The sequence below is a fragment of the Neopsephotus bourkii genome, unplaced genomic scaffold (genome assembly GCF_033783945.1).
Source record: "Neopsephotus bourkii isolate Nb327-2 ecotype Australia unplaced genomic scaffold, CSIRO-AGI_Nbou_v1 NB_196, whole genome shotgun sequence".
Lineage (NCBI taxonomy): Eukaryota > Metazoa > Chordata > Aves > Psittaciformes > Psittacidae > Neopsephotus > Neopsephotus bourkii.
Genome location: NW_026900709.1, coordinates 16,260,129 through 16,282,886, shown reverse-complemented (window position 1 = coordinate 16,282,886; position 22,758 = coordinate 16,260,129). Strand labels below are relative to the sequence as shown.

The 22,758-nt window shown below is 36.9% G+C and overlaps 1 protein-coding gene across 7 annotated transcripts in view; it reads left to right on the top strand.

Moving 5' to 3' along the window:
- The window catches only part of SLC4A10 (solute carrier family 4 member 10), a 149,861-nt gene that overhangs the window by 111,086 nt on the left and 16,017 nt on the right, over window positions 1–22,758 (top strand). For all 7 annotated transcript variants that reach the window (XR_009724015.1, XM_061344144.1, XM_061344127.1 and 4 more), the window contains 11 exons: window positions 901–1,058; window positions 1,715–1,802; window positions 2,307–2,453; window positions 3,000–3,100; window positions 4,453–4,627; window positions 4,813–4,946; window positions 6,072–6,317; window positions 17,530–17,635; window positions 20,417–20,578; window positions 20,825–20,938; window positions 21,413–21,574. Coding sequence is in view for 6 of the 7 variants with exons in the window: in XM_061344144.1 (XP_061200128.1) it covers window positions 901–1,058; window positions 1,715–1,802; window positions 2,307–2,453; window positions 3,000–3,100; window positions 4,453–4,627; window positions 4,813–4,946; window positions 6,072–6,317; window positions 17,530–17,635; window positions 20,417–20,578; window positions 20,825–20,938; window positions 21,413–21,574 (1,593 nt within the window). In the remaining variant the exon portion in view is untranslated. The remainder of the gene's footprint in view (window positions 1–900; window positions 1,059–1,714; window positions 1,803–2,306; window positions 2,454–2,999; window positions 3,101–4,452; window positions 4,628–4,812; window positions 4,947–6,071; window positions 6,318–17,529; window positions 17,636–20,416; window positions 20,579–20,824; window positions 20,939–21,412; window positions 21,575–22,758) is intronic.

The window sequence follows — 22,758 nt, the reverse complement described above, 5'->3', positions numbered from 1 at the left end:
ACGACAAAATTCATGCATTTTGAAATGTAGACAATACTGGTGCATAATGAAATCAAACATACATTATATATGCTATTACTTCATGTTGAACTTTGTTACAGAGTAAACTCTGGACTACTACTAAGGAAATAAATGCAAGTGAACACATTCCTAGGCAAATAACTTTGAGTTTATGTAGCGACGTCATGGTGAAGCTGTTTGTCTTTTCCTGATTTTCTGCTGTCCCCATGAAAGTCAACATCACTGCCTTAAATCTCCAGAGCTTTTATTCTGCTTTCTTCTTTCAGTGTACTCCTGAGACAGTCATGGTCATAGCTTATTTTCTGTTATTTTCAGCAGAAAGGCAACCGTCTTCCATTAAATCCCAAAACAAAAATACATCTCCATCAGAGTAGTAGAAGAAAAATTACGTGTAGCGGAACCTGGTTTTGTTCTCACTGATACTATAATATGGCAACTGTGAAGTATGAATTTATGATTTCCAGAATTTTTAATTATAGAAAAATAAGGTGTCTTTATTTCTTCTACCATTATGACTTAGTGATTCTGTTACGAATTACTGATGCTGTTACGGTTATTGATAAAAAGTATTACTAAGAAATTAATATTGTATTCCTAACAAGATTTCAAATGTGATTTTTTTTTTGTCTTTATAAATTAATTCTGCAATATGTAAACTATGTTTCCAAGAAAAAAAATAGTCAAGTAATGAAAGACCAGTTGCTTGGTTTTGAGACACATTTTTACTTAAAAAAAATATTCAACAGACAAGAATAGTAGAAACTGTATAATTGAAATGTCTAAGATCATAGTGCAGTGACCAGAGAGTCTCTGTCAACAAACAGTGGAAAAAATACCTGTGAATAGCTTTTGGGTTATAATTTAATGTACTTTTACCAGGTTGACCTACACTTTATGAAAAAGATACCGCCTGGAGCTGAAGCATCAAACATCTTAGTTGGTGAACTAGAGTTCCTGGACCGCGCGGTTGTTGCTTTTGTTAGGTTATCCCCTGCAGTGCTGCTTACAGGACTAGCAGAAGTTCCGATTCCAACAAGGTACAGTTGGTTTTATTTCTCTTCATGTTTTTCTCAGTTTGTGGAGGTGGGGTGATGTGACCTTCAGCTTTTGTCAGTTACCAAGTTGCGAATTCAGTTCTTTCTTTAACAGAGATGTTTATTAGACACATCCGAGAGCTTCAGTTATTTCGTGTGGACCTATCCTCCACATTTTATAGAACCTCACTAGCCCCAGGCCTAGAGTAGATGCTATGCAGAGCCCTAATGGGAGTAAGAATGTTTTAAAAATTCTTTTTATTCAGGGGAATTTAACTTCCCCGATATTGCACTAAAATACCCCTATCAGAAAATAGTTGATTCTGTTGAGTTAATAGAATTAAATAAATTGTGTTCTGTACATAGACTGTAATTGCATATATTTATTATGTAAGATGAGGTTTGTTATGTAAGGAGGCTTTGATAGTCTCAGTCAAGTCTGACTGTGAAGCTCATGGTATATTTTTGGAAGTTATTTTCATATTTTTTTCTAACCAGAGCTTCATGTTTAAATGCATGTGTGAGGATCTTGAAGGAGATTATATATAATATTTATCTTAGAGGTTCTTCTAGTCCAGTTTTTAAGTTTTTCTGCAGTGTATATAATTACTTTCAATCATCTGTCCTTTGAAATATTGAAATTTCCCTTTTATTTACAGATTTTTGTTTATTCTTCTTGGACCACTGGGTAAAGGGCAACAGTACCATGAGATTGGAAGATCAATTGCAACACTAATGACAGATGAGGTATTTTTATTCATGGCTTGGTTTTAGTCATTTTGTACTGGCTGATGAGGTTTAATATGGAATCTCCAGTGTGAAATTTTCCAAATGGAACGTAGCTAATCATTCTAATGAGGCACAAAATAGCATTCTACTTCATTTCATGATTCTGTAACAGCCCAGGTTATGCTGCCATAAGGAGATAACAAAAAGAGAAACAATGTTCATAAGCAAAATTATCCTTAAAGAGAAGATTCCATTTTACACAGTTACTTTCTAGTTGAATTGTGTTTAAACTGTAGAACCTCTATAACATTTAGCACCCATAAGGATGTTTTTCCATAGCAACTGGAGCTTCTATGAAAACTATTTGCTAGAAACTCTAGTCAGTTGAAGCCAAGATTGTTTGGTAGGAACTGTATGAAGTGCTTTCTGCTCCAGAGAAAAGAGGCCATTGTGAAAAAGATTATGAGAGTATTCTTTCTCCATCTCTTTTCCTCCTGCATACTTGTCTCCCATTTTTCATAGGTGTTCCATGATGTTGCTTACAAAGCAAAAGACCGCAATGACTTGGTGTCTGGAATTGATGAGTTTCTTGATCAGGTTACTGTTCTCCCTCCTGGAGAGTGGGACCCAACAATTCGAATAGAACCACCTAAAAATGTTCCCTCTCAGGTTTGTACACTGTAAAATTCAGACGCTTTTAAATGCTGTGATGAATTTTTACCAGGTAGAATTAAGTCTCATGAGTTTAGCATTTATCAGAGTTGCTATATAGACATTTTGTATGCTCTTTTGTTTAATTTGCTTTAAAAGAACCCTTGTCTTGCAAGCATACGGTATGGCAATGACATTTTGTGTAGATCAATATTAATTCGCTCCTGAATGAAGACAGATAGTTGTATCTAAAGATTCAAGGGTAATTGGTCATAAGGATCTTTGATTACGTTGATCAGACATGGTTTGCTTTTCTTCTAAGCTTATTGCAAGAATTGATCAAAGCTGCCTGTCTTGCTACTCTTTACAATGTTTTCTGATACAAAATTTTCTGTGATCAATTTTTTAAATTTCTTAGACCACAATTCCTTCTGTTCTGGTAAAAGAACTTCTCTTAGAATAAAATTTGCATGTTTAGTCTTTCAACTCTCAAAGCCTGTTTCCTTTGCTAAAATTATGTTTTGGTTGCTAAGACCCGTACAAAATATCTTTTCCTTCTGGTAGGAGAAGCGCAAGATCCCGGGCGTGCCAAATGGAACTGCAGCCCATGGGGAAGCAGAGCAACCTGGAGGACACTCTGGACCAGAACTGCAACGCACTGGAAAGTTAGTGAAAGCATATGCATGAGTTTAGGTGTTTTAAGTGATGCACTTCAAATGAATTATAATGGTCTGGTTCTCGCTCAAATGACTGGCTTGGCATATGATTTTTATTTGGGCATTTTTTCCTGATATGTGTTACCACATGGTTGAAAAGGACACTACATGCTAATTTGCAGAGAGAGAGAGAGAGAGAGGACAAAGGATTTGAGTTTTCACATTATATTTATTGCAGGCTGCTTTCTCTATTATTTGTAAAGGTCAGACCTCTCTTATTAATATTTCTTACTGTTGTACAGCACAAAGGAAAAGTTGGGAATAGTCTTGTGCCATGTGTTATGAATGCTTACAATTATTTTGTAGTTGAAGTTTCTGGGTTGTGCTGCTCTAGCATTTGTCTTTTACCTCAGTAAGTCATGATATGTCCTGATACACGAGGCTATGATTACCGCAGTGGCTGCAATATACACACATCAGAAGCAAGAACTTGCCCCAAGGAATACTCAAGTTCTCTCATCTAGTATCTTGTGGTGTATGGGCATCAGCTGTTAGTGGGGACCATAGTGCAGTCTAGTTGTGCTATAGGCTTTTCTTTTTTACCTTGCTGCCAATTCCTGCCTGAATAAGGCTAAAGATTCAGCTGCAGTTTTGGTGTACACAGTGAGGCAAAGGAGATGGTGGCCTGTAAGCTGTTCTCTCACCAATAAACCTGGTAATTGATGGCTTGAAGGATTGTTCTGATATTTAGGGAGATGGTAGCACTTTATCTTCCTCTTTAACCCAGCAACATCTGATACTTTGGGTGCCTGTGAGAAAAAGAGCATTGTGGGGATATTTACTTTAACTATATTGTAAGGGAGCATCTGTTCCTAAATATGTGATTATATTTAGCATAGTGTAAATGACAAAAGATGTCAGTTCTTGTCCTTGGAAAATTGTGGCCTACATTCAGTTCTATCATCAAGCGTATTGAGGAACAGGTTCTTAAATAATGTGAAACGCTATGTAGACATGTAGGCAAATGGGCACTGTGGTGGCTGATTAAACAAATGGAAAGAATTATTCCACATAATAAATAAGGTTTTATGTGTGGGAGCTAACAACCATTCAGAAGCTTTGCATCTGGATGATCAGATGAAGGTTTTATGAGCAAATCAGTTTGTTTTAAAAATGCCATTTCCTGATTAAAGTTATCAAGACAGGGTACCCAGAAGCTTTTTTCTGGGAACATGAATTGTAAGAGTATGCATCGTTTGATCAAGGAACAATAACTTCTCTTCAGTATATTTAAAGCAATACTGTGGAAGAAAGTTTGAGATGCCTTTTTCATTAATTTGACCTCTTCTAATTTTTTTTAGATTTTTTGGAGGATTGATTTTAGATATAAAAAGAAAAGCTCCCTTCTTCTGGAGTGACTTCAGGGATGCTCTCAGTCTGCAGTGTCTGGCATCATTTTTGTTTCTCTACTGTGCTTGCATGTCACCTGTCATCACATTTGGTGGTCTGCTGGGAGAAGCAACTGAAGGTCGTATAGTATGTGTTAAACCTGAACTTTTAAAACAAACTTTCCTAGGTTTGTGGTTAGTATTTGCGTACTGTTGCATGAATCACCTTTAAATTATTGGTTTATATTCAGTGTTTAGAAGGCTACAGAGCAAGGTGTTTGAAAAAGAATCTGTTTAAAAATTTATGGACACTTCTTTCTGTTTCCTATTCAGAGTGCAATAGAATCGCTATTTGGAGCATCCATGACTGGAATTGCCTACTCCCTCTTTGGTGGACAGCCTCTCACTATACTTGGAAGCACAGGACCAGTTTTAGTGTTTGAGAAGATCTTATTCAAATTTTGCAAGTAAGTGAAGATCATGATACGCATCATCCCTTGGGTGTTGTTAGGTAGAGACACTGATCCCAAAGTTCCAACATCTGCAGAATGAGATCAACAGTTTGTTTTGAGTGCACTGCTTAGGCTTTCAAAGTCTGAAAATTACACAGGCACTAAGACAAGTGAATTGGTGGTTATGCAAAAAGGTTGATTTGTTGTTGTTGTTTGGTTGTTTTTTATTGTACTCATTTTCTACTCTGAGACACTACATTTTAATCTGTGGTTTTTCTCATCCGTAACTCATGGAAAAGGTTTTACCTCTCACCCAGGAATTAAGTGCAGTGGCAGTGGTGCCATCTTTCAATAATCACTAATATAGACCCTGCCCTTCCTCCACCTAAACAAAGGAGGGGTGAAGCATCATACCAGAGCAGCATATCCCCATGTTTACGTTAATGTGCTATACATGACATACCTCTGCTACAGAGTGGGTAAAAATTATGTCTGCATCTCAGCGACCATCATGCTTCTCTGCAGTTGTATTTGCTTTTTTGCCTCATTGCTGTGATGGGGACTTCTTCATCAAAATCTCCTGAGCAACATACAGTAGGAGACCCTGCTTACCACCCCAAAAAGCTCTTTTCTCACCTTCAGGTAGACCTTTTAGTTCTCTGTGATAGTGTCACACAACATGAAGCCTTTACTGTCAGATTCAATAATCATACAAGATTTTGATGAAAGTTGTTGTTATAGCTACTCTTGCAGCTTAAGAAGAAATTGGCAGGTGTTGACTGTGCACAAGACAGATTATGGTATAAAAGTGGGTGGACCTTACATACCTCGTGAAAGTGATTCCTCTCAAATCTGTTCAGTCACTGTAGTAGAGATAGAGCTCTCTTGTGTCCCATTAACTTGGAGGACAGTGCAGGTCAGGAGGTGACTTGACAGTGTCTTCAGTTTACAATAGGCAAATAATTTCTGTTTCAGACTGTCCCCAGAATCCCAAATGCACCCCTAGGCAAAGGAAATTTTGGAAGCATCTTTCTTGCATTACTATGGCTGGACAAAACATAACATAAACTGTGTTTGATGTATTTTTTGTGTGGTTTTTTTTTTTGTTTGGTTGGTTTTTGTTTTTGTTTTTGTTTTTAGAGAATACGGGTTGTCATACCTTTCTCTGAGAGCTAGCATCGGACTGTGGACTGCAATCCTGTGCATCATCCTTGTTGCAACTGATGCAAGCTCCCTAGTCTGCTACATTACCCGGTTTACTGAAGAAGCTTTTGCTTCTCTTATCTGCATCATTTTCATTTATGAGGCCTTAGAGAAGCTATTTCATCTCAGTGAGACATATCCAATCAACATGCATAATAATTTGGATCTGCTGACAAAGTACTCGTAAGTAAGATTTTTTTTTTCCTGTTAACACTGTTCTGTTTTTGTTTTTTCATATGTTGTGTTTTCTCTATGAGGAAAGCAAACCAGCGCACAGCAGGAAAAGTTTGCAGTAGTTGTAAACTTAACGTGGAAGCTGTTGAGTTAGGCATGATGCTGGCATGTGGAAGCAGTAATTTTTAGAGGTATGTTTACAAGCAGTAAGCATTTACTTAAGATAAGTGAAAAATGACTTGGAGTTTGGAAAAGCTTACACACATGCAACTCGGAAGACATAGATTGAAAGAGTAGGTCCTTATTCACACTTTTTTTTAATGAGGTGTAGTTCAATGATCTGTTACTATAACCATGTATTGATTATTTATAATATTTTATCGGGTGTTCAACATTTTAACATAATATTTATCTGGTTTTTTAGTTGTTGGGCTGTTTTGCATATCCCCCTCCCAAACTGAAGTATTGATCTACCTAAAAAAGGATATAATTTCATGTATTTTAACTCCTTCTCCTGTGTTTTAGCTAAGGATCAAGCTTCTGTAACTGAAGTGGATTTGGAATTCTTAGGTGCTTCTCGCAGTGATTGATTTTTGTCATAATCAATTTGTTCTTAATAACAAGATTTTTAATATAAGTCCATTTAAGCAGCTTTACTTTATTTGTAGAGTTTTGACAGGTATTATTCTACCTGGGGAACAAAAAAGTGGTTTTAATCAATACAGTTTCATTTAGATGTAAACCTTCTTGTTTTTGTAATACGAGAACAAAAATGTTCTTCTAGTAAAGGACAAGATCCTCGTCTGTCCTGAGGCCAATTAAGCCTGGTCACCTCAGCAACTAGAATGTCATTAAAAGTATTTCCAGAGAAGATTCCCCTCTAGAAATGTCTTTGTTATTTCATTGAACTCATTTGAACCCTCTTCATGAGCAGGGTGGGGCCCAAAAGGAACAATGCTTGAAGAGTGCCACATCTTCTGTTCACTGGAAAAACAGGAGTGTCTCAACCAAATGTCTCATTTGCATTTTAAGCTGGGAAAAACAAAACATAGTGACGGAGAAAACATTTGAGCTTTGTATATGTTATCACTAGAAAAATAGTTAGTAAATCCTGAATCTGAATGTATATTATATACCTTAATACGCAGAACAAGTTAAATTATAGAAACTATAGTTCTGCTGTGACATACTCTCTCATCCTGCTGAAAAACATATTTATCTCTGAAAGTTTCATCAGTAGACAAAGGAATATTAATCTGAAGAGAAGGCAGTAAACATCAAGAACAGACCGTGTATGCAGGTGAGGTTATATCCTGGACTCATTTAATTTCACTTAAATCCTATGAAGTTGGTATTTTACTCTGAAGAGCCTCATACAGCACAGTGTTTGTGGATTAAGTTTTCTTTTCCTAACTACTTAAAAGTAGTTGTCTCAAAGGGAAAGAAACTTAGATGTTCTTACATGGTTTTGAAAGACAGGTGTTAAAATATATATTATTATAACTATACAAAGACATAAAATTATTCAGAAACCATTTAGGAGGCAGAGCTGAGATGTTAAAATATGTCATGAAAGCATAAACACAAATAGCAATACTGATTCCTGGGTATGTAGCTTTATTTGTGAATAGCTGAATCCTGTGACACAGCTTGAGATTCCAGAGAAATAAGATCAACGGTCTTGCTTGTATGGGGGTACATTGATACATTTCTCTATATTTTATGCAACTATTTTATCATCACAGTCCTTATGTTTACAAAGAAATGGTTTTGGTTTTATTTAAAATTCCATTCATTAATAAAAATCCCATATTAATTTTTGAAGGGTGGCGTTTATTTCCCATCTGACCTTGGTAACTCCTTATTGAATGTAGAATCTGCAAAGCATGCAGAATGGTAAAAGAGCAACAATTCCTTCAGTTACAGCTGTTGACCTGTCGTGTCCTACAGTGTTGGAATACCAGAACAACAGTTTTAGATTTTTCCAAACACCATTCCTGAAGGAGAAGTGTCTTTCAGATGTTTGGAAGAAAGATTTGACCACTGCCCGGTAGTTTCAAACACATATATGGCTATCAAAATTATTTGATATAATAATTTTGTAGTTACTTGAGGTCATAATTTCATACGTATCGTGTCAGATATTCTTTCACTCCATGTAGATAGTACAAATAGATTGACTTTATAACTCTTGTATTGTATTTCTCTTGGCATTTGTTTTATCTTCTACTTGCAGCAATATCCTCTTTATTATTGATACCATGTCCATGGCAACTGACCCCACTAATACCAAAATGTTTATCTCTAAACATAGGTATAGGCAACATATCTGTTATGGGATGTGGCTTATCTTTTCTTAACCTTAAAATTGATGGAAATGCCATCGATTACCTTGTAAGAGCACATGTGCTGATTCCAAGGATCTGTACTCTGAACACAGCAAGGTGATAATTCCAGTCTCTTTTATCTTCCCTCCCTTCTCCTTCATCTGAGTTTTTCTTAGTTGTTCAGAACCATCCCAGACAGGTTGGGAGAACAGAAAGATGTGCTCTTTTGGAGCAATTCTACATCAGCTGCCCAAATGACTAGTGCTTTCACAGCAGGCTTGGTGCAACCTCAACTCAACGGGTTTCCTGTGCAGATACACACATATTACTGTGTCCAGACACAGTGGCCATTTGCCCAGAAGGTATTACAGTTATCATCCCCACAGGATCATCACAAGAAAAGAAATTTCAAATAACCCTTAATCCCTGCTTAAATGTCTGTACACGCCTTGGTTCCATAAACATCAGACACGAGAAGAACAATAGGAATAAAAGCTTACTTGAAATAAAAATCTCATTTTTGTGTACTTGAAATTGGGGAATATTGCTTTCACAAGGGATTAGAAGCTTTTTCTGAAGCATCTGACTCCAGTACTTCTATTTGCAGTTTAAATTGCTAACAAACTTGGGCTGAAACTGGTCCTTTCCTTAAAGGACCAGCATACTCTGTTACAGAAGCTAATTAGTATCTGCTGTTTTGCTAATTAAAACAGCTGTTTGCATTTTCCTCTTTGGGGATTTTAAAGACAAGTTTTTAATTGTTAGTAAAGCCTTGGCAGTTCTTTAATTAGCGATGGGTGAACTTCAAAAGGTTGTGTGACTTATTTCTCTTTGAATGCTCAGCCAAAGCTTACGTAAAACTTTATCTTGGGTATGCAATTCTATGCTAGAAAACTCAGGTTATACTGTAAAATTTCTGTATTTTCCATGTTCTGCCTGCTGCCCACTCAAAAAATTGATAATAAATAGGTCAGGACATCAGGTACACATCAAAAGCATTAAGTGTATGCTGTGGCCCAGCCCTCCTCTCTTCCCCCATGGGCTTTCTGAGGATATTCGGGTGATGTCCTCAGGTAGGCCTTCTACATCCCAGTAATGTTGCCCTTGCCGTAGAGAAGGCATGAATTTGACCCAGTAAAAGTCATTGGCATGCTGTTAGTACTGTCCTTTGGAGTACTAGAAAAACAAAGAAAATTGTAATTTAAAACGGTCGGTATTTCAACCAGATTGGAACCATATTTCAAGTGAGAAAGAAAACCCATTCTGTATTTTGGGTGGGTTTGAATTCTGTCATAAACAGTCTCTGTTGCAGGAGTTTCATGTAAAAGACTGTACTGCATGCATCTCCTTGAATTATATTTGAATATAGGAGTTACTACTAGGATCTGCCATAACAAATCATAGAAGACTATAGAAAAAAACAGTCAGAACAGTTGCTTGTTTGGTGTGGGTTTTTTTTTTTTTTTTTTTAATGAAGCAGACCCAAATATTTGAAAATCAGCTGAAAGTTCTCATAAAAGATTCTCACAAATTTGTATTTATCATTTTACCATTAAGGTGGGAGATATGAGTCTGAGTTTGTTACAGAATTCTGTCTCAAAAAAACAAAAAATATCCTTATGCATGATCTAATTAATGTAGAACTAGTTGTAATGCACTTTTAACTCATTTTCTTTATTATGCTTGTTTGCTATTCTGTGTTGAAATATTTGCCCTAATCATCGGGTGGTGTACCTGCAGGCCAATCCATTAATTCATATGTAACTTTTCCTTAAAACACCATTTTAACGATAAGGTTTCTAAAGAATAAAGCATTTAAGAGCTAAATCAGAAGAAGGGACAAAGACAACCTGATTTTCAATGTGCTACTGTGCTGCAGTTTCTTTTCAAATTGCATTGTTTTGAAGGAATTTAAATACAGTGGCTGTGTTGTTTAGTAAATGCAATACACATACACTCTGATCCGGGCTTTTCTTTCTTTTTCTTTTTTTTCTGTGACCTTTTTGTATTTTTCATGCCATTAGCATTTGTGGGTTGGCATAGCAACTCTCTTATTTCTGCACTCTCCTCCTCCTGCTTTTTCCTACCTCTGTAGCAAATATATCTCCAGTTAGTGAATCTTGTCTGGAACAGTGATGCACATCACTTTTAATGTGTTTTTTAAATATTAGGATATCACTTTTGCTAGGAAAGGAGAACCCTCCAACTGGGTGGATTAAAACCAGAGGTTCTCAAAAGGAGAACAAAGTAAGCATTGTGAATGAAAGGAACATGATTTAGAAAGCAGTCCAGTGTTTTTAAAAATACAAGCATTTTAAGATAGTTCTCTTAGAATACAGAAGATAGTTATTTCTCAGTGTGAGGTTGCTTAGATCTTGGGACTCCATATACCTTTTGGTTTTTATTAATTTTTTTTTTTTTTCAGAATGATGAATTTGTGTTGTTTTTAATAATTCTTTACCAGAAGTTACTCAATTATTAACAGATTACATTGAATAATTTTAAAGTGATTTCTTGGCATAGTAATATGCATATTGCAATCTGTCTTGGTATTGACATGCACTTAAGCATTAGGAGTAGAAAATCCCACTCTGATGTAATTAAGGAGCCAAGATCATGTCAATCTTGGTATCTTTTGCAGGCTATGGAAACCATTGCTTCTAGAAGGCATTGCAAAGATTTAATTTTGTGCATACTACTGTTTGCGCAGGCAAGTTTGAAATAATTTCTTTCTGAATAACTTAATCTAAATACATTATTATTGGATGCAAATTGTGTTGTTTTATACCCTGTATTCCTTAAGCTGCTGCTGGTGGAATGAGAGGAGTTAGTGATGATAAGCACAGAATTTCTCATTAGGATACCAGGCATGTAATTGAATTCCAGTTCCTGTAAGGATTTCTTTGAACTCAAACATGAGTATAGATTTTCCTTTCCCATTCCCTTATGTTATTTCTGAAGCAGCATTGTACTGAATCTCTTCTTGGGTGTATGAATTTTTGAACTTTGGAAACATGGTGAAGCGACATCCCAGAACTGTTTCTCAGTGAAAGGTTTTAGATGGATTGTCAATATCACACAGTTACACTGTTCTGCACATCAACGTCTATGTGTGTTAGTTACGTATCATAGTACTGCTAAGAATGCACAGACTGCATACTGCACCAGGTAGCTAATAAAGGCCGACATTTGTGAGTGATAGTCAAGGTTAACAGAACTCCAGTGTGATTAAAAATCTGTTTTCTGAACTTTCCCCTTGACAGAACAACAGTCTCCTCCTGATGTGCTATCCAAAGAAATCTGATTCTTTGAGATTTCTTCACTCTAACATGAGTTTCACCCCCTCAGATTTATCGCTGTATGTGAAATTGTTGTGCTTCTGAGTTCATTGTCTAGGTACTTTAACAGAATTTTCTGTCTTCCTCCTGAACTTCACCAACAAAGCTATATATACTTCCAACTTCAGAGAATAGTATACACGGATGCCTTCTGATGTTCGTGATTGTCAGAAATGGGCTACTTAATGACTCAGTGGTCTAATTCAGGATGGCAGATCTCATGAATAAATGAAGAAAAAGTCTTGTCTTGCTATGACAGCTGTACTTTGAAAGAGTTTTTTGATACTGAGAATAGAATTTAACTGACAAGTACATTTCCCATCAGTATTAATTATTTTGCTTCCAGTCTCTTCTCCACTGAGACTTTGATCGTTGCTATGAATTCTGACATGAGAAGAAATATGGTAAATTTAATGCTAGGGATATACAGGTTTGTTTGTTTGGTTGGTTTTTTTTTGTAGGTAAGGGATAGCAGAGAAAAGTCATCCTCAATGATATTGTTGTTTCCTTTCCATAGCAGTAGTTGGACGAATAGAAGGACTCTCTGAGTGTCCATAATTCACATGAAGAATGGTGTATTTGGAGACAATCGAAGCATGCATAGCATTCTGCTATTGATGTATTTTCCTTCAGCCTTATAAATGCAGTTATAAGAATAGTCATTCATATATTCTTATACCTTACTTTAGAAACAAAGTTAGTGATGCTACCTTCCATTTCATACCATCTTATTATTCTGTCTGTGATCAGTGCATAGAATACTTGTAGAGCATACCCTGTGTTTTAGGGGAAAAACTTCCTACTCATAGTACCAAATATGTGCTTTGGTATTCAGTAAGAGATTGTTTAAACCAGCACGTTTTGTAACTCATTTGTCATACTTACCTGTTGTTGTTTTTTTTTTTTATTAAATAAGATAAATATTCATATTGAGCAAATCTCATTCTCTACTTTAAGTGAGCCAAAAAGAGATTTTGCCCTTCTAGGAAGGGTAAATGGTATTTTGACTAATGATGAAGAAGCTGCAGTTGCATCTTCTATAGATCTGGTCCTTAGTATAAATCGGTGTAGCTTGAAGTATGCACGTGCTGGAAAAATAGGAGCTCCAAAGCAGTGCCTTATGAATTGAGTAAAAATCATCAATAATAAGTGCCTTCCAGTCTTGATAACAGCACACTGAAAAATAGCAAAAGCCTAAGGATGAATGGCCATGAGGCTTTTGGAGAAGCTGCATCATTTATGTGTGTTTTATTTACTCACAAAACCAATGTACAGGGTTCTTGTTCAAAACTCTTTTACTGGCTGTAATGGCAGCAGAATGGACTAGCACCATGCTACATGTTTAAGGTCTGTATGGGGAGGAGAGTGCACGTGACAGGTTGAAGAGAGAAAATGGTGAAGAACATGCCTGAAGAACTAGGGGTAAGATGTGGAAATCTGAAGGATTCCCCCAGCACTCAGGTTAAATTCAGGTGAACAAATAGGTATAGGGAATAAGTTTCTTCTTTTATAGTAAACAGAAAGTTGCAGTCAAGTTGAAAGTGTTTTTATTGCAGAACCTTTCACCTGACTAGCTGTGCAACAGTGATGTTTATCTTTTATTGCTAATCTATGAAGGAGGAGGGAAACACTCACTGGCTTTGCATCTAAAAAGTTCCTATTTTATTAACCTATATTCCCTTTCCCATTTAATGGTTGGACTTGACGATCTTAAAGGTCTTTTCCAACCTAGTTGATTCTACGATTCTGTGATTGTCCATAGAAAGAGGGATCATACACTCTTTTTAGTGCCATTAAGGACAGCCATATCTATTCCTTTTGCAGAACAAAGAACACTGCTAGTTGTCTGAGATGTCCCAAAGTTGTTCTTGTCAGATCCTAGCTCTGTTCTTTGAAAACAGGACAAGTTGTAGGAAATGTTGCACACTGAAGTTGTGATGGCTGCCTCAAGTTAATTTATCAAATTAAGACTTATGAAACAAAAGGAAAAAGAGCTAGGAAAAACTTGGGGAGCTCGAAAGGACTAAGAAGGGAAGGGTTGTGCCATCAGTGACCTGTACTGCCTATATTGTTACAGTTGAATTGGTGTTGAAGATTTAGCTCATCATCCTCTTGTAAAAGGGAGAGTGGTACAAACTCTATATGATACCAGATTGTCGGCCAGTCCTAAAGTGTATTATTTCTAATCTACGTTTGTACCCCATCTTGATTTGCCAGACACTTCTTGAGCATCTTGGAAGATGTAATGGCAATAAAGAGTCCTTGCTGTAGTTACTTTTCTAGCTAGCAGGTTCAGGCCATTATTTTTCTTACTTTATCCTTTTGTCAGTTCTAATCTTGTGGCATTTTTCCTGCAGTTTCCTGAAGTAGGTCTTGTCTGAATTGGTTCATACCTCGGATTTGTAGGCTGTTTTGTAATAGGCTGTATTAGATATTTAAACACCCTAGAAGAAATCAAGCTCCACTGATTTCTGCCTAGTTACAGAATATGGACATTTAAAATGCAGTAGAGAGTGACATGTGTCTGGGCAACTAGTGCCATTTTAGATTTCAGCCTTCATCTGCTTGAAAGCAAAAGCATGAGTCACCATAGGTGCTCTCATATATATGTGCCAGCTGATCATGGATGTCACAGATACCATGGGGTATATAGGTGCCCATGTTTACATATCTGAATTACTCCCAGGAGATCAGAATGTCTTGCAGTAGCCAAGAATGTAAAGATGCAAAAAGAATTGTTCTGTCATCAGTGTGATAAATGAGTGTATTGCAAGATTGGTAGCAGAGACTTTTTTTTCACTATAGAATACTTGGTACTGTATTTGGAGCTGAATATGTTGCTTAGAAAATATACTTACAGGTATATATATGCTCATTGATAATAGCATAAACTCCACATATATCTTGTAGTGGGCAAGTGCTCAGCACTTTTAAACAACTTTACAAGAACTTAAGAGCATTTGAATCTCTAAGAGGAAATCTGTTGGGTTTTTTTTATTCCAGCCTTCTGAGTAATATTTTGTCAAGAAAGTAGAAAGATGTGTTAGTGGTTAACAGTTCAGCCTAGCTTACCATTTCTCCTGAGAGCTGACCTCTCAGAGTAAAAAATGACAATGAAAGAGAATCAAAGTTTTAAAAGATTAAAGTAGAAAGTTTATTTCACTAATGTGAGTTTCTCCTTACAGGTCAGTTGTGTTGGGAAGTAGCCATCATTAAAGCAGTTACATCTGTTATGAAATGTCACATTTTGGTAGATAATCTTTTACGTTCTGGCACCATATGGTACCTCCAATTGTGTTGTTTTGGGGCTTGATAGGGAATTTCTTACTATTTCACTTTTCTGTAAAGTTAAATGTTTAGTGTGAGGCTGGAAAACAGTTATACCATGGTGCAATCTCACATCAAAAGGTCAGTGTTGCCAAAGGATGCATAATACTGAAAACAATGTAATATATATATATTTGTATATATGTTTAAAACCACCAAGGTCATTGTTTGAATTATCTTCTCAGTAGAAGGCGGGATCTGATTTTTACAGTTAGGGCCTAATTCTGTGCTCGGATGTGGGTGATTTTGGCTTGCATGATTGGAGTTTGCACAAGTCACTTATTGCTGATGAGCAATCTGCCATTGGTAAATGCCTGTGAAATTTGTTAAAGGCTAGACTGGAATGCTGTGAAGGAGGAAAGTGGTATTGATACAGAAATAAACGGGGTGATGATCTCATTTGAAGGTAAATTACTTGAGCTGTATTAAACTATAGCTTCAATTGTCAGGTTTCTGAATAAGGAAATAGAAAATTTGACTCCTTTAACTTTTAAATGTAGCTTTGCCATTTGCAGTAAGTATAGCTGTACCATATAGTGTTGGTGACATGCACAGTCTTCCCTTCTAGTGAGAAAGTGACTGTGATTGAACAGCCCACGTCACCTTGGCCTACTGTAATCAAACCCCAATGGGCCATCGCCTAGCGTCGGGCCAGTCTGCGACCAGCGATGGACATCAGGGGGCAGGGAGCTCCTGTGCTCACAGGAAACAGTAGTAACCTGAAACAGCCACCTCTGTATTGTTGCATGAACATCAAATACTCCCTTGCAATGACATAGACATACTGTTGACTTTATTACGTTACTGTAGCTCACTAGTTGTGATGCGCTTCCTTTGATCCATTCTGTAATATTTTAAACTATGCATTGAGCACACATTCGTTCTGCACCTGGGGCCTGATCCAAAACATTAAATACATTTGAAAGATCAGTCCACTTTAAGGACTTTTGGCTCAGGCCCACTGTTTCTCTGAATGCTGTTGCTTCATTTTATTTTATTTTTTAATTGCTTTTTGATGATGGGCTGTAAGGGTTTTTTCTTTTGTAAATAGCTGCATTTAAAACAAAAGCAAGGAGCTACACAAAGACAACCTGCATCTCTCTCTACGTATATAATAAATGCAGCTGTTGTCACATGTATAGTATTGTAATCAAAATACAGTGGCACTGTTCTGTACTCATAATATAGATGGTAGAATTTCTTACATAAAAAATACTACAAAACAGATGAGAATTGTCCTTTTGTGGAAATATAAACAGCCACGTAGAAAATAGATGGCATGGCTAAGTGAAGAAACTGATAGCCTTCTCGGCTGGAATGCAAATACATGCTTACTGGATCTCCACTTCATAGTCAGATGTTGTCCTGTCCCCAGCTGCTCCTGAAGACTTTATCAGAGAGTACAGAGTTTATTTACAGCCATCCTAAGCACATTAAAATGCTGGCAGGATAGATAGTACTATAAATTTTAAAGTGGTATTAAAGAGAACTGCAAAACACACTTGATATGTTGGAACCTATTGAGTATCCTGCATATTTTAAAGGCTTTGTTAAACAAAAAACTTCCCACAGTTGCTTCAGAGGCTTTAAAGACTTAAGTTTGATTTCAAATTGCGTGTTTGCAGTATTGTCCTCCCACACTGCCTCATCACGTTTTGTATGCTAAAATACGCAATACAGAATGAAAAGCATGCTTTTAAAGCAGCTGTGGGGGAAGAAAAAACAATGGACACCTTTGGTGCTGGTGATCTTGCAGAGATGGTTGACTGGGCAGTTTGGCAGTTTTGCATGCAAAAGTTCTCTGCTAAAGAGAAAGGAAGATATGGGCGGTTTGCTTTTGAGAAATATGTCCCATGTAGTAGAGGAGTGTTAGGTATAAGGGGGTGGAACAGGGCTGGCACTTTCTCAGTATTACAAACTGTGCCTGGAGGTATCAATAGAACAGGAGGAAAATATGTGGAAAAACTTGCTGTGGACAGTAGTTTAAATATGTCACGTTACGTACTATATATGCATATGCACCTCACGGCAAATTATACTCTAGTAATAGCACAGCTACTAAGCTACAAACTGCTTCAAAGCATGCGTTTCCTGAATTCTTTTGAACTCAGATTATCTGGCAAAGCAGAGCACAATTTCAATATGGCATAAAGTTGATAATTTGGATTAATATCTGATAGTTGTTTTTTTTTCTATTACTAAAGAAAAAATATTACTTTGTCTTTTCAGATGCAATTGTGTGGAACCAGAACATCCTAGCAATAAAACCTTACGATACTGGCAGGACTACAATATATCTGCATCCGATGTGCCATGGGGGAACCTAACTGTGTCAGTAAGTGAAATATTGAGACTTAATAAATAAAGGCATAAGCGTAAATAATTTTGTCTCTCCTACAGCAGCAAATATTAAAAAAAAAAAAACCCAAACTTTTTCTGATCATATTTGTTGAATTAAAACATAAAATATATTTAATTGAACAAAGATTAACAGAGTTTGTAACACGATCTCATTGTAAGCATTTTGCAGCCCTTGATGGTGCACATTAGAGCAAGTATTGTGGATTTTGTGCCCTGCTTTGGAAACTTCTTGAAGCACTAGCACAAGAGTTTGACTAGGATTACATCTAAACATGTAAAATGACAATGGATTTGTCCTAAATTCTGCCAGATGACAAAACCAAAGCTCTTTGAGTAGAAATACTCAGATGCGTTTACATCCTCTAAAACGTTCTTACAGCTGGATGGGCTATAAAGGAGAGTAGGAGAAGGAATTTTGTAACGATTTCTGTTAAGTGAGCAAATTTTATCTCTTAAATAGACCTTCAGTGTTAGCTGTGTCAGTTGTGTCATGGTTTTTTTTTGTGGGGAACAGGGAGGGTGGGGAAGAGCCAAGCTATGGACAGTTTGGGGTGCTTGCATTGATATGCAGCCTGTTTCAAAATGGTGCATTCTAGGTTTAAAAGATCTATTACTTCAGGTTTGCCTTCCTTAAAGCAATATATGCAACTTGATTAAAATACTGCATTGATTCTTTCCCTCACAGATATATCATTTCATTACACAGCCAAAGGGAATTGAGCAAAAGACACCGAATTGAAGTCTTCTTGCAAAAATGTGTCTGTATTAACCTCATTGTAGGCATAACCAAATGAAACACTTAAAAGCCAGTCCAATGGACTGTCTCCATCACATGCTTTTTTTTTTTCTTGCAAAGGTAGGAATGCAGAAGAACTGGTATCCTCCAATCAGGAGTTAAGCAAGAGGAGCCTTCCATGGCTGCCCTGTGTTGATAGCAAGGACTGCTCCTCAACTCTGTTGGTGTGGCAACAGCAGAGAGAAAGTTGAGAACTGCTGGCCTGAGAGATTCCAGCAGTCCAGAATGAATATTCTCAAAATTGCAGCACACTCTAAGAGCATCTGTGCAGGGGCAGACTCCTCCTCTCACTTTCTCAGATCTCTGACTGTTTTTCAGAGTACATTTGCATCTGAGGAAATCTAAAATAACAGATTTTGTTTTAACTATAAATGTAAAAGACCGGCTGCATTATATAAAACCCTGTAAAACTTCTGTAAAAGCTTATTACTGAAACTTCAGTTTACACGTGTAGCAGTATAACTGACTGGCTTTTCCCATGAGTCCCTATGGTTGTTAAAGAAAGAACTGAAATTTTTCGCACTTTCGTGTATTTATTTCTTGTAAGCATCGTCAGGAAACTTCAGTTCTCCTGTTCTGGAGAATTGCAGTTAAAGATTAGACCTACTTGTCTGTAAATATTTGGTCAGTTTTCCCCCATTGTCTTTTTTACAACTCATTTCTTCCTCTTGTGTCAGATTTGTTTCAAGCTTTTGAGGATACAGATTGGCACTCTCTCTTTAAAAAGAACAGCAGCATCAACAGGTTTTTTTTCTCTCTGTAGGACAAAAATGAGTGTGGCCAAAGTCTTTACACCGATGGTTGCAAAATCTTCTCATTTCTGTGCTGTGCCAGCATCAAGGTCTAGCTCAGGCCAGGCCAAGTTTTCTATTTGATGCCCCAGAATCTTGAGAATTTCTTCTGAATTTCCTGAAAAATGTTTCCCCACCTGAAACCTTTATTTCATCAATCAGAAGTGCATCATGTTTATCCCAGGTTTATTGCTATACCAGTATAAAAAGTTTTGCACTCCTTTGTTTTACAGTCATCAAATCTATTAACCGTTGTTTTCAAGCCAGCCTTTGTTCAAAGCCCAGATTTCTCATAACATGTCAAGCCACAGTATTGTGACATGAGTATGATGAGCCAATGACCTAGTTTATTTGTTACTAAAAGATCCTTATCTGGCAGGAGATAGCTGCGTGGAATCTCTAGTTCTGGGTGCTGCATTTCTTTTTGCTTAATAATAGGTATGGAAGGATTTGGGAAGGATTGCAAATACTCTTAATTCTTCTGCTTGTTAACTTGGAGCAGGTGTGATTTTAGACAACTAAGGATGGTATTGGAGTTTTTCTAGACATGTATTCTACTGTATTTGATAGTATATTGGATAGAATGAATGTTTTGCTGCATTTTATCAGAATGCTGCTTTTAAAGATAATTTGTGGAATGTGCTGCCCCCGTGTGGTATTAAATGTATTGGTCGTCTTGTAGCCTAATACTGTACATTCTAAGAACCTTTTTCTTTAACTGCTTGGCCTGTGAAGTTAAAACTAAAACTCAGTTCTTGAGAATGCACCAGGAGGAGCCTTCCTCTTGGTAGCTTTTGAGCTTTGCTTTCCTCTCTTAGAAAGAATCGTAGAAGTGCAAGTCTGTGGTTGCAAACAGCAAATAAAGGTGTATTGTGTGTCTGAAATAAATCTGGTTTTATATTATTATATTTGGTTTTTAATGACATTATGATACGTTTTAGTGGTGTCATCATTTACTACTGGTTAAAAAAGAGATTCTTTTGAGGGCTTGAGAATTTTCCATGCAGAGTAGATACAAACATTAGTTTTAATTTTTAAAACAATGAATATCTAAAATAGTATTCCTAGTAATAAAGTCTGCCTGTAATTTAGGTGTGTAATAGGAAAGAAACTATCAGTGTAAGCATGGGTGTTTTTCAGAACAGTACTACTTTGCTCTCTCTGATAGGAATGTAAAAAGTTTCATGGAGAGTTTGTTGGACGAGCCTGTGGACATCATGGCCCTTATGTTCCAGATGTCCTCTTCTGGTCTGTCATCTTATTCTTTTCTACAGTAACGCTGTCATCCACACTGAAGCAGTTCAAAACTAGCCGATACTTCCCAACAAAGGTGTGTGCCATTTTTTGGATTCAGAGGTTGTTGTTAGTCGTGTGTAAGCATTAATTCCCATATGCATTGCAAATTCAGTTAACTGCTGGTGAAGTGGACACCACATCTTTTACTGTTAGAAATTCTATCAGAATAAGTGTGGTTTTAGCTATAAGCACAAAATGGCTTAAAGCAATGAAGAAAAAGAAATCCTAAATCACATATGAATGTTTTAGTTAAAATTGCTGTTTCTCTCAATAACCATAGGTACGATCCGTTGTCAGCGATTTTGCTGTTTTTCTCACTATTTTGTCCATGGTTTTAATTGACTATGCCATTGGGATTCCGTCACCAAAACTTCAAGTTCCGAATGCTTTTAAGGTAATTGATAGACAATAAAAGAATTGTTATGTTGACAAAGTACTGGGCTATAGTGGGTTTATTAGATTTTTTTATCATCAGGGAGTAGTGATACTATTCACCAAGTACTATGCAACCTTTCTGTTTAGAGGCCTACATAAGTGAATGTCTCCCATCAGGCCTTTTTGTGCTTCCCGGTGTCTTCTATGTGAGAACCAACATGGCTCAAATTACCCAAATTGTAAACTGATGTAATGTTCTGGATCTCCTTCCAAATGCTGGGCTTATTGTATCAAAACCAACTAAATCTGTTTTGACTTTATTGTATAACTTCTCTGTTTGGTATCCTAGAAAGTTTAGCATTTTTCTGTGCTCTTACATAGATTGATTTTAAAGGAAGTCATATCCTAGTAATGTTCTTGTGTGTACTCTTGTGAAGCTTGAATGTAAATAATTCAGAGAGTTCTGACTGGTCATGCATGACTGTTTTTATAGCCCACCAGAGATGATCGTGGCTGGTTTATCACTCCTTTGGGGCCTAATCCTTGGTGGACAGTGATAGCTGCTGTAATTCCAGCCCTACTTTGCACTATCCTTATCTTTATGGACCAGCAGATCACAGCTGTCATTATCAATAGAAAAGAACACAAACTGAAGGTATTCAGTCAAAAGTTGTATTTTTGCTGTTGCTTTCTACTCCGGGTTATGTAATGTGCCTTCATCTACTTGAGTATGCTGGTTTATTTATGCTATATAGTACCTTTTCAAGTTGTGCTTTTTATCTGTTGGTGCATGTAGTACCTGTGCCCCGTGTCAGTGATTTGCTGCCTTACAGAAGTCCCTATGAATGTAATTTAGATTCTGAACCAAGAAAGTGCTATCCTTTATGCTTTAATAGAGTATGATACCCCTTCACCTAGATTAAAAGAATCTGGAAGTTAATAATTTCCTTATGTGCCATAATATTAATTGCCTTTTCAGGTATTGACTTGTTCCACTGGATTGTATTTTGAAAAACTATTCAGGGGTTATGTTGTGATACAAAATTATCTTCTCTCCTCTCTTCGTCCTTCCCTGTTGTTTCTACCAGTCCAGTTTCTTCTGTGCCCTTCCTACGTTAAAAAAGGGAGAAGAATAAAAGTGAGCTTTAGAGGCACAATGGGTTCTTAAAACATAGGACAACATCCTGCTCTGTTCTCTAACACTTTAGTTGCCTACAGATGGAGAGAGAAAAAGGGACATCACCCCTCTGAAAAACTGTTGGGCAAAATCTAGCAGCAGGTTTCTGTACATGTATATGCAGTGAGCTTAGGCTTTTTTTGACATACTTTTAATAAGCAGCAATCCAATCCCAAGTTGCTTTAAGCAAATGCATTTGCAACCTTCACTTTGCACTGCCTCTTCTTGGATGATTGTGACATTTGATATGTTCTTTTTTTGCCCTCTTTGTCAGCCTGGCTCTTCATGTCAATCCATAGCATTGCATGTGGTTAACTTGACAGATGCAGGAATTTGCTGCCAAGCTTTGGAATGCGTTTTTTCAGCACTGGCATCTGGGAGTCAGATGGTCCTCCTGGCTGCCCCCTTGTCTTGCTGCGTTTTAGTTTTGCTGGGGTCTGGTGTAGCATCACCTGTTGCTATGCTTCCTTTTCTTCCCATATGTCAGGTTCCTCAGATCATGTATGAATGTGAGGAAATGCTCTCGGATTCTGTATGCATTAGCAGATACATTCCTCATAAATGTGTCAGAAGGTAAAAAAAGGTGTCTCTGTTAGGATTTAGAATTAAACTCTTTCTTTGAGTGCATTGTGCATGAAACTAATATCTGTGTTTGACAGATC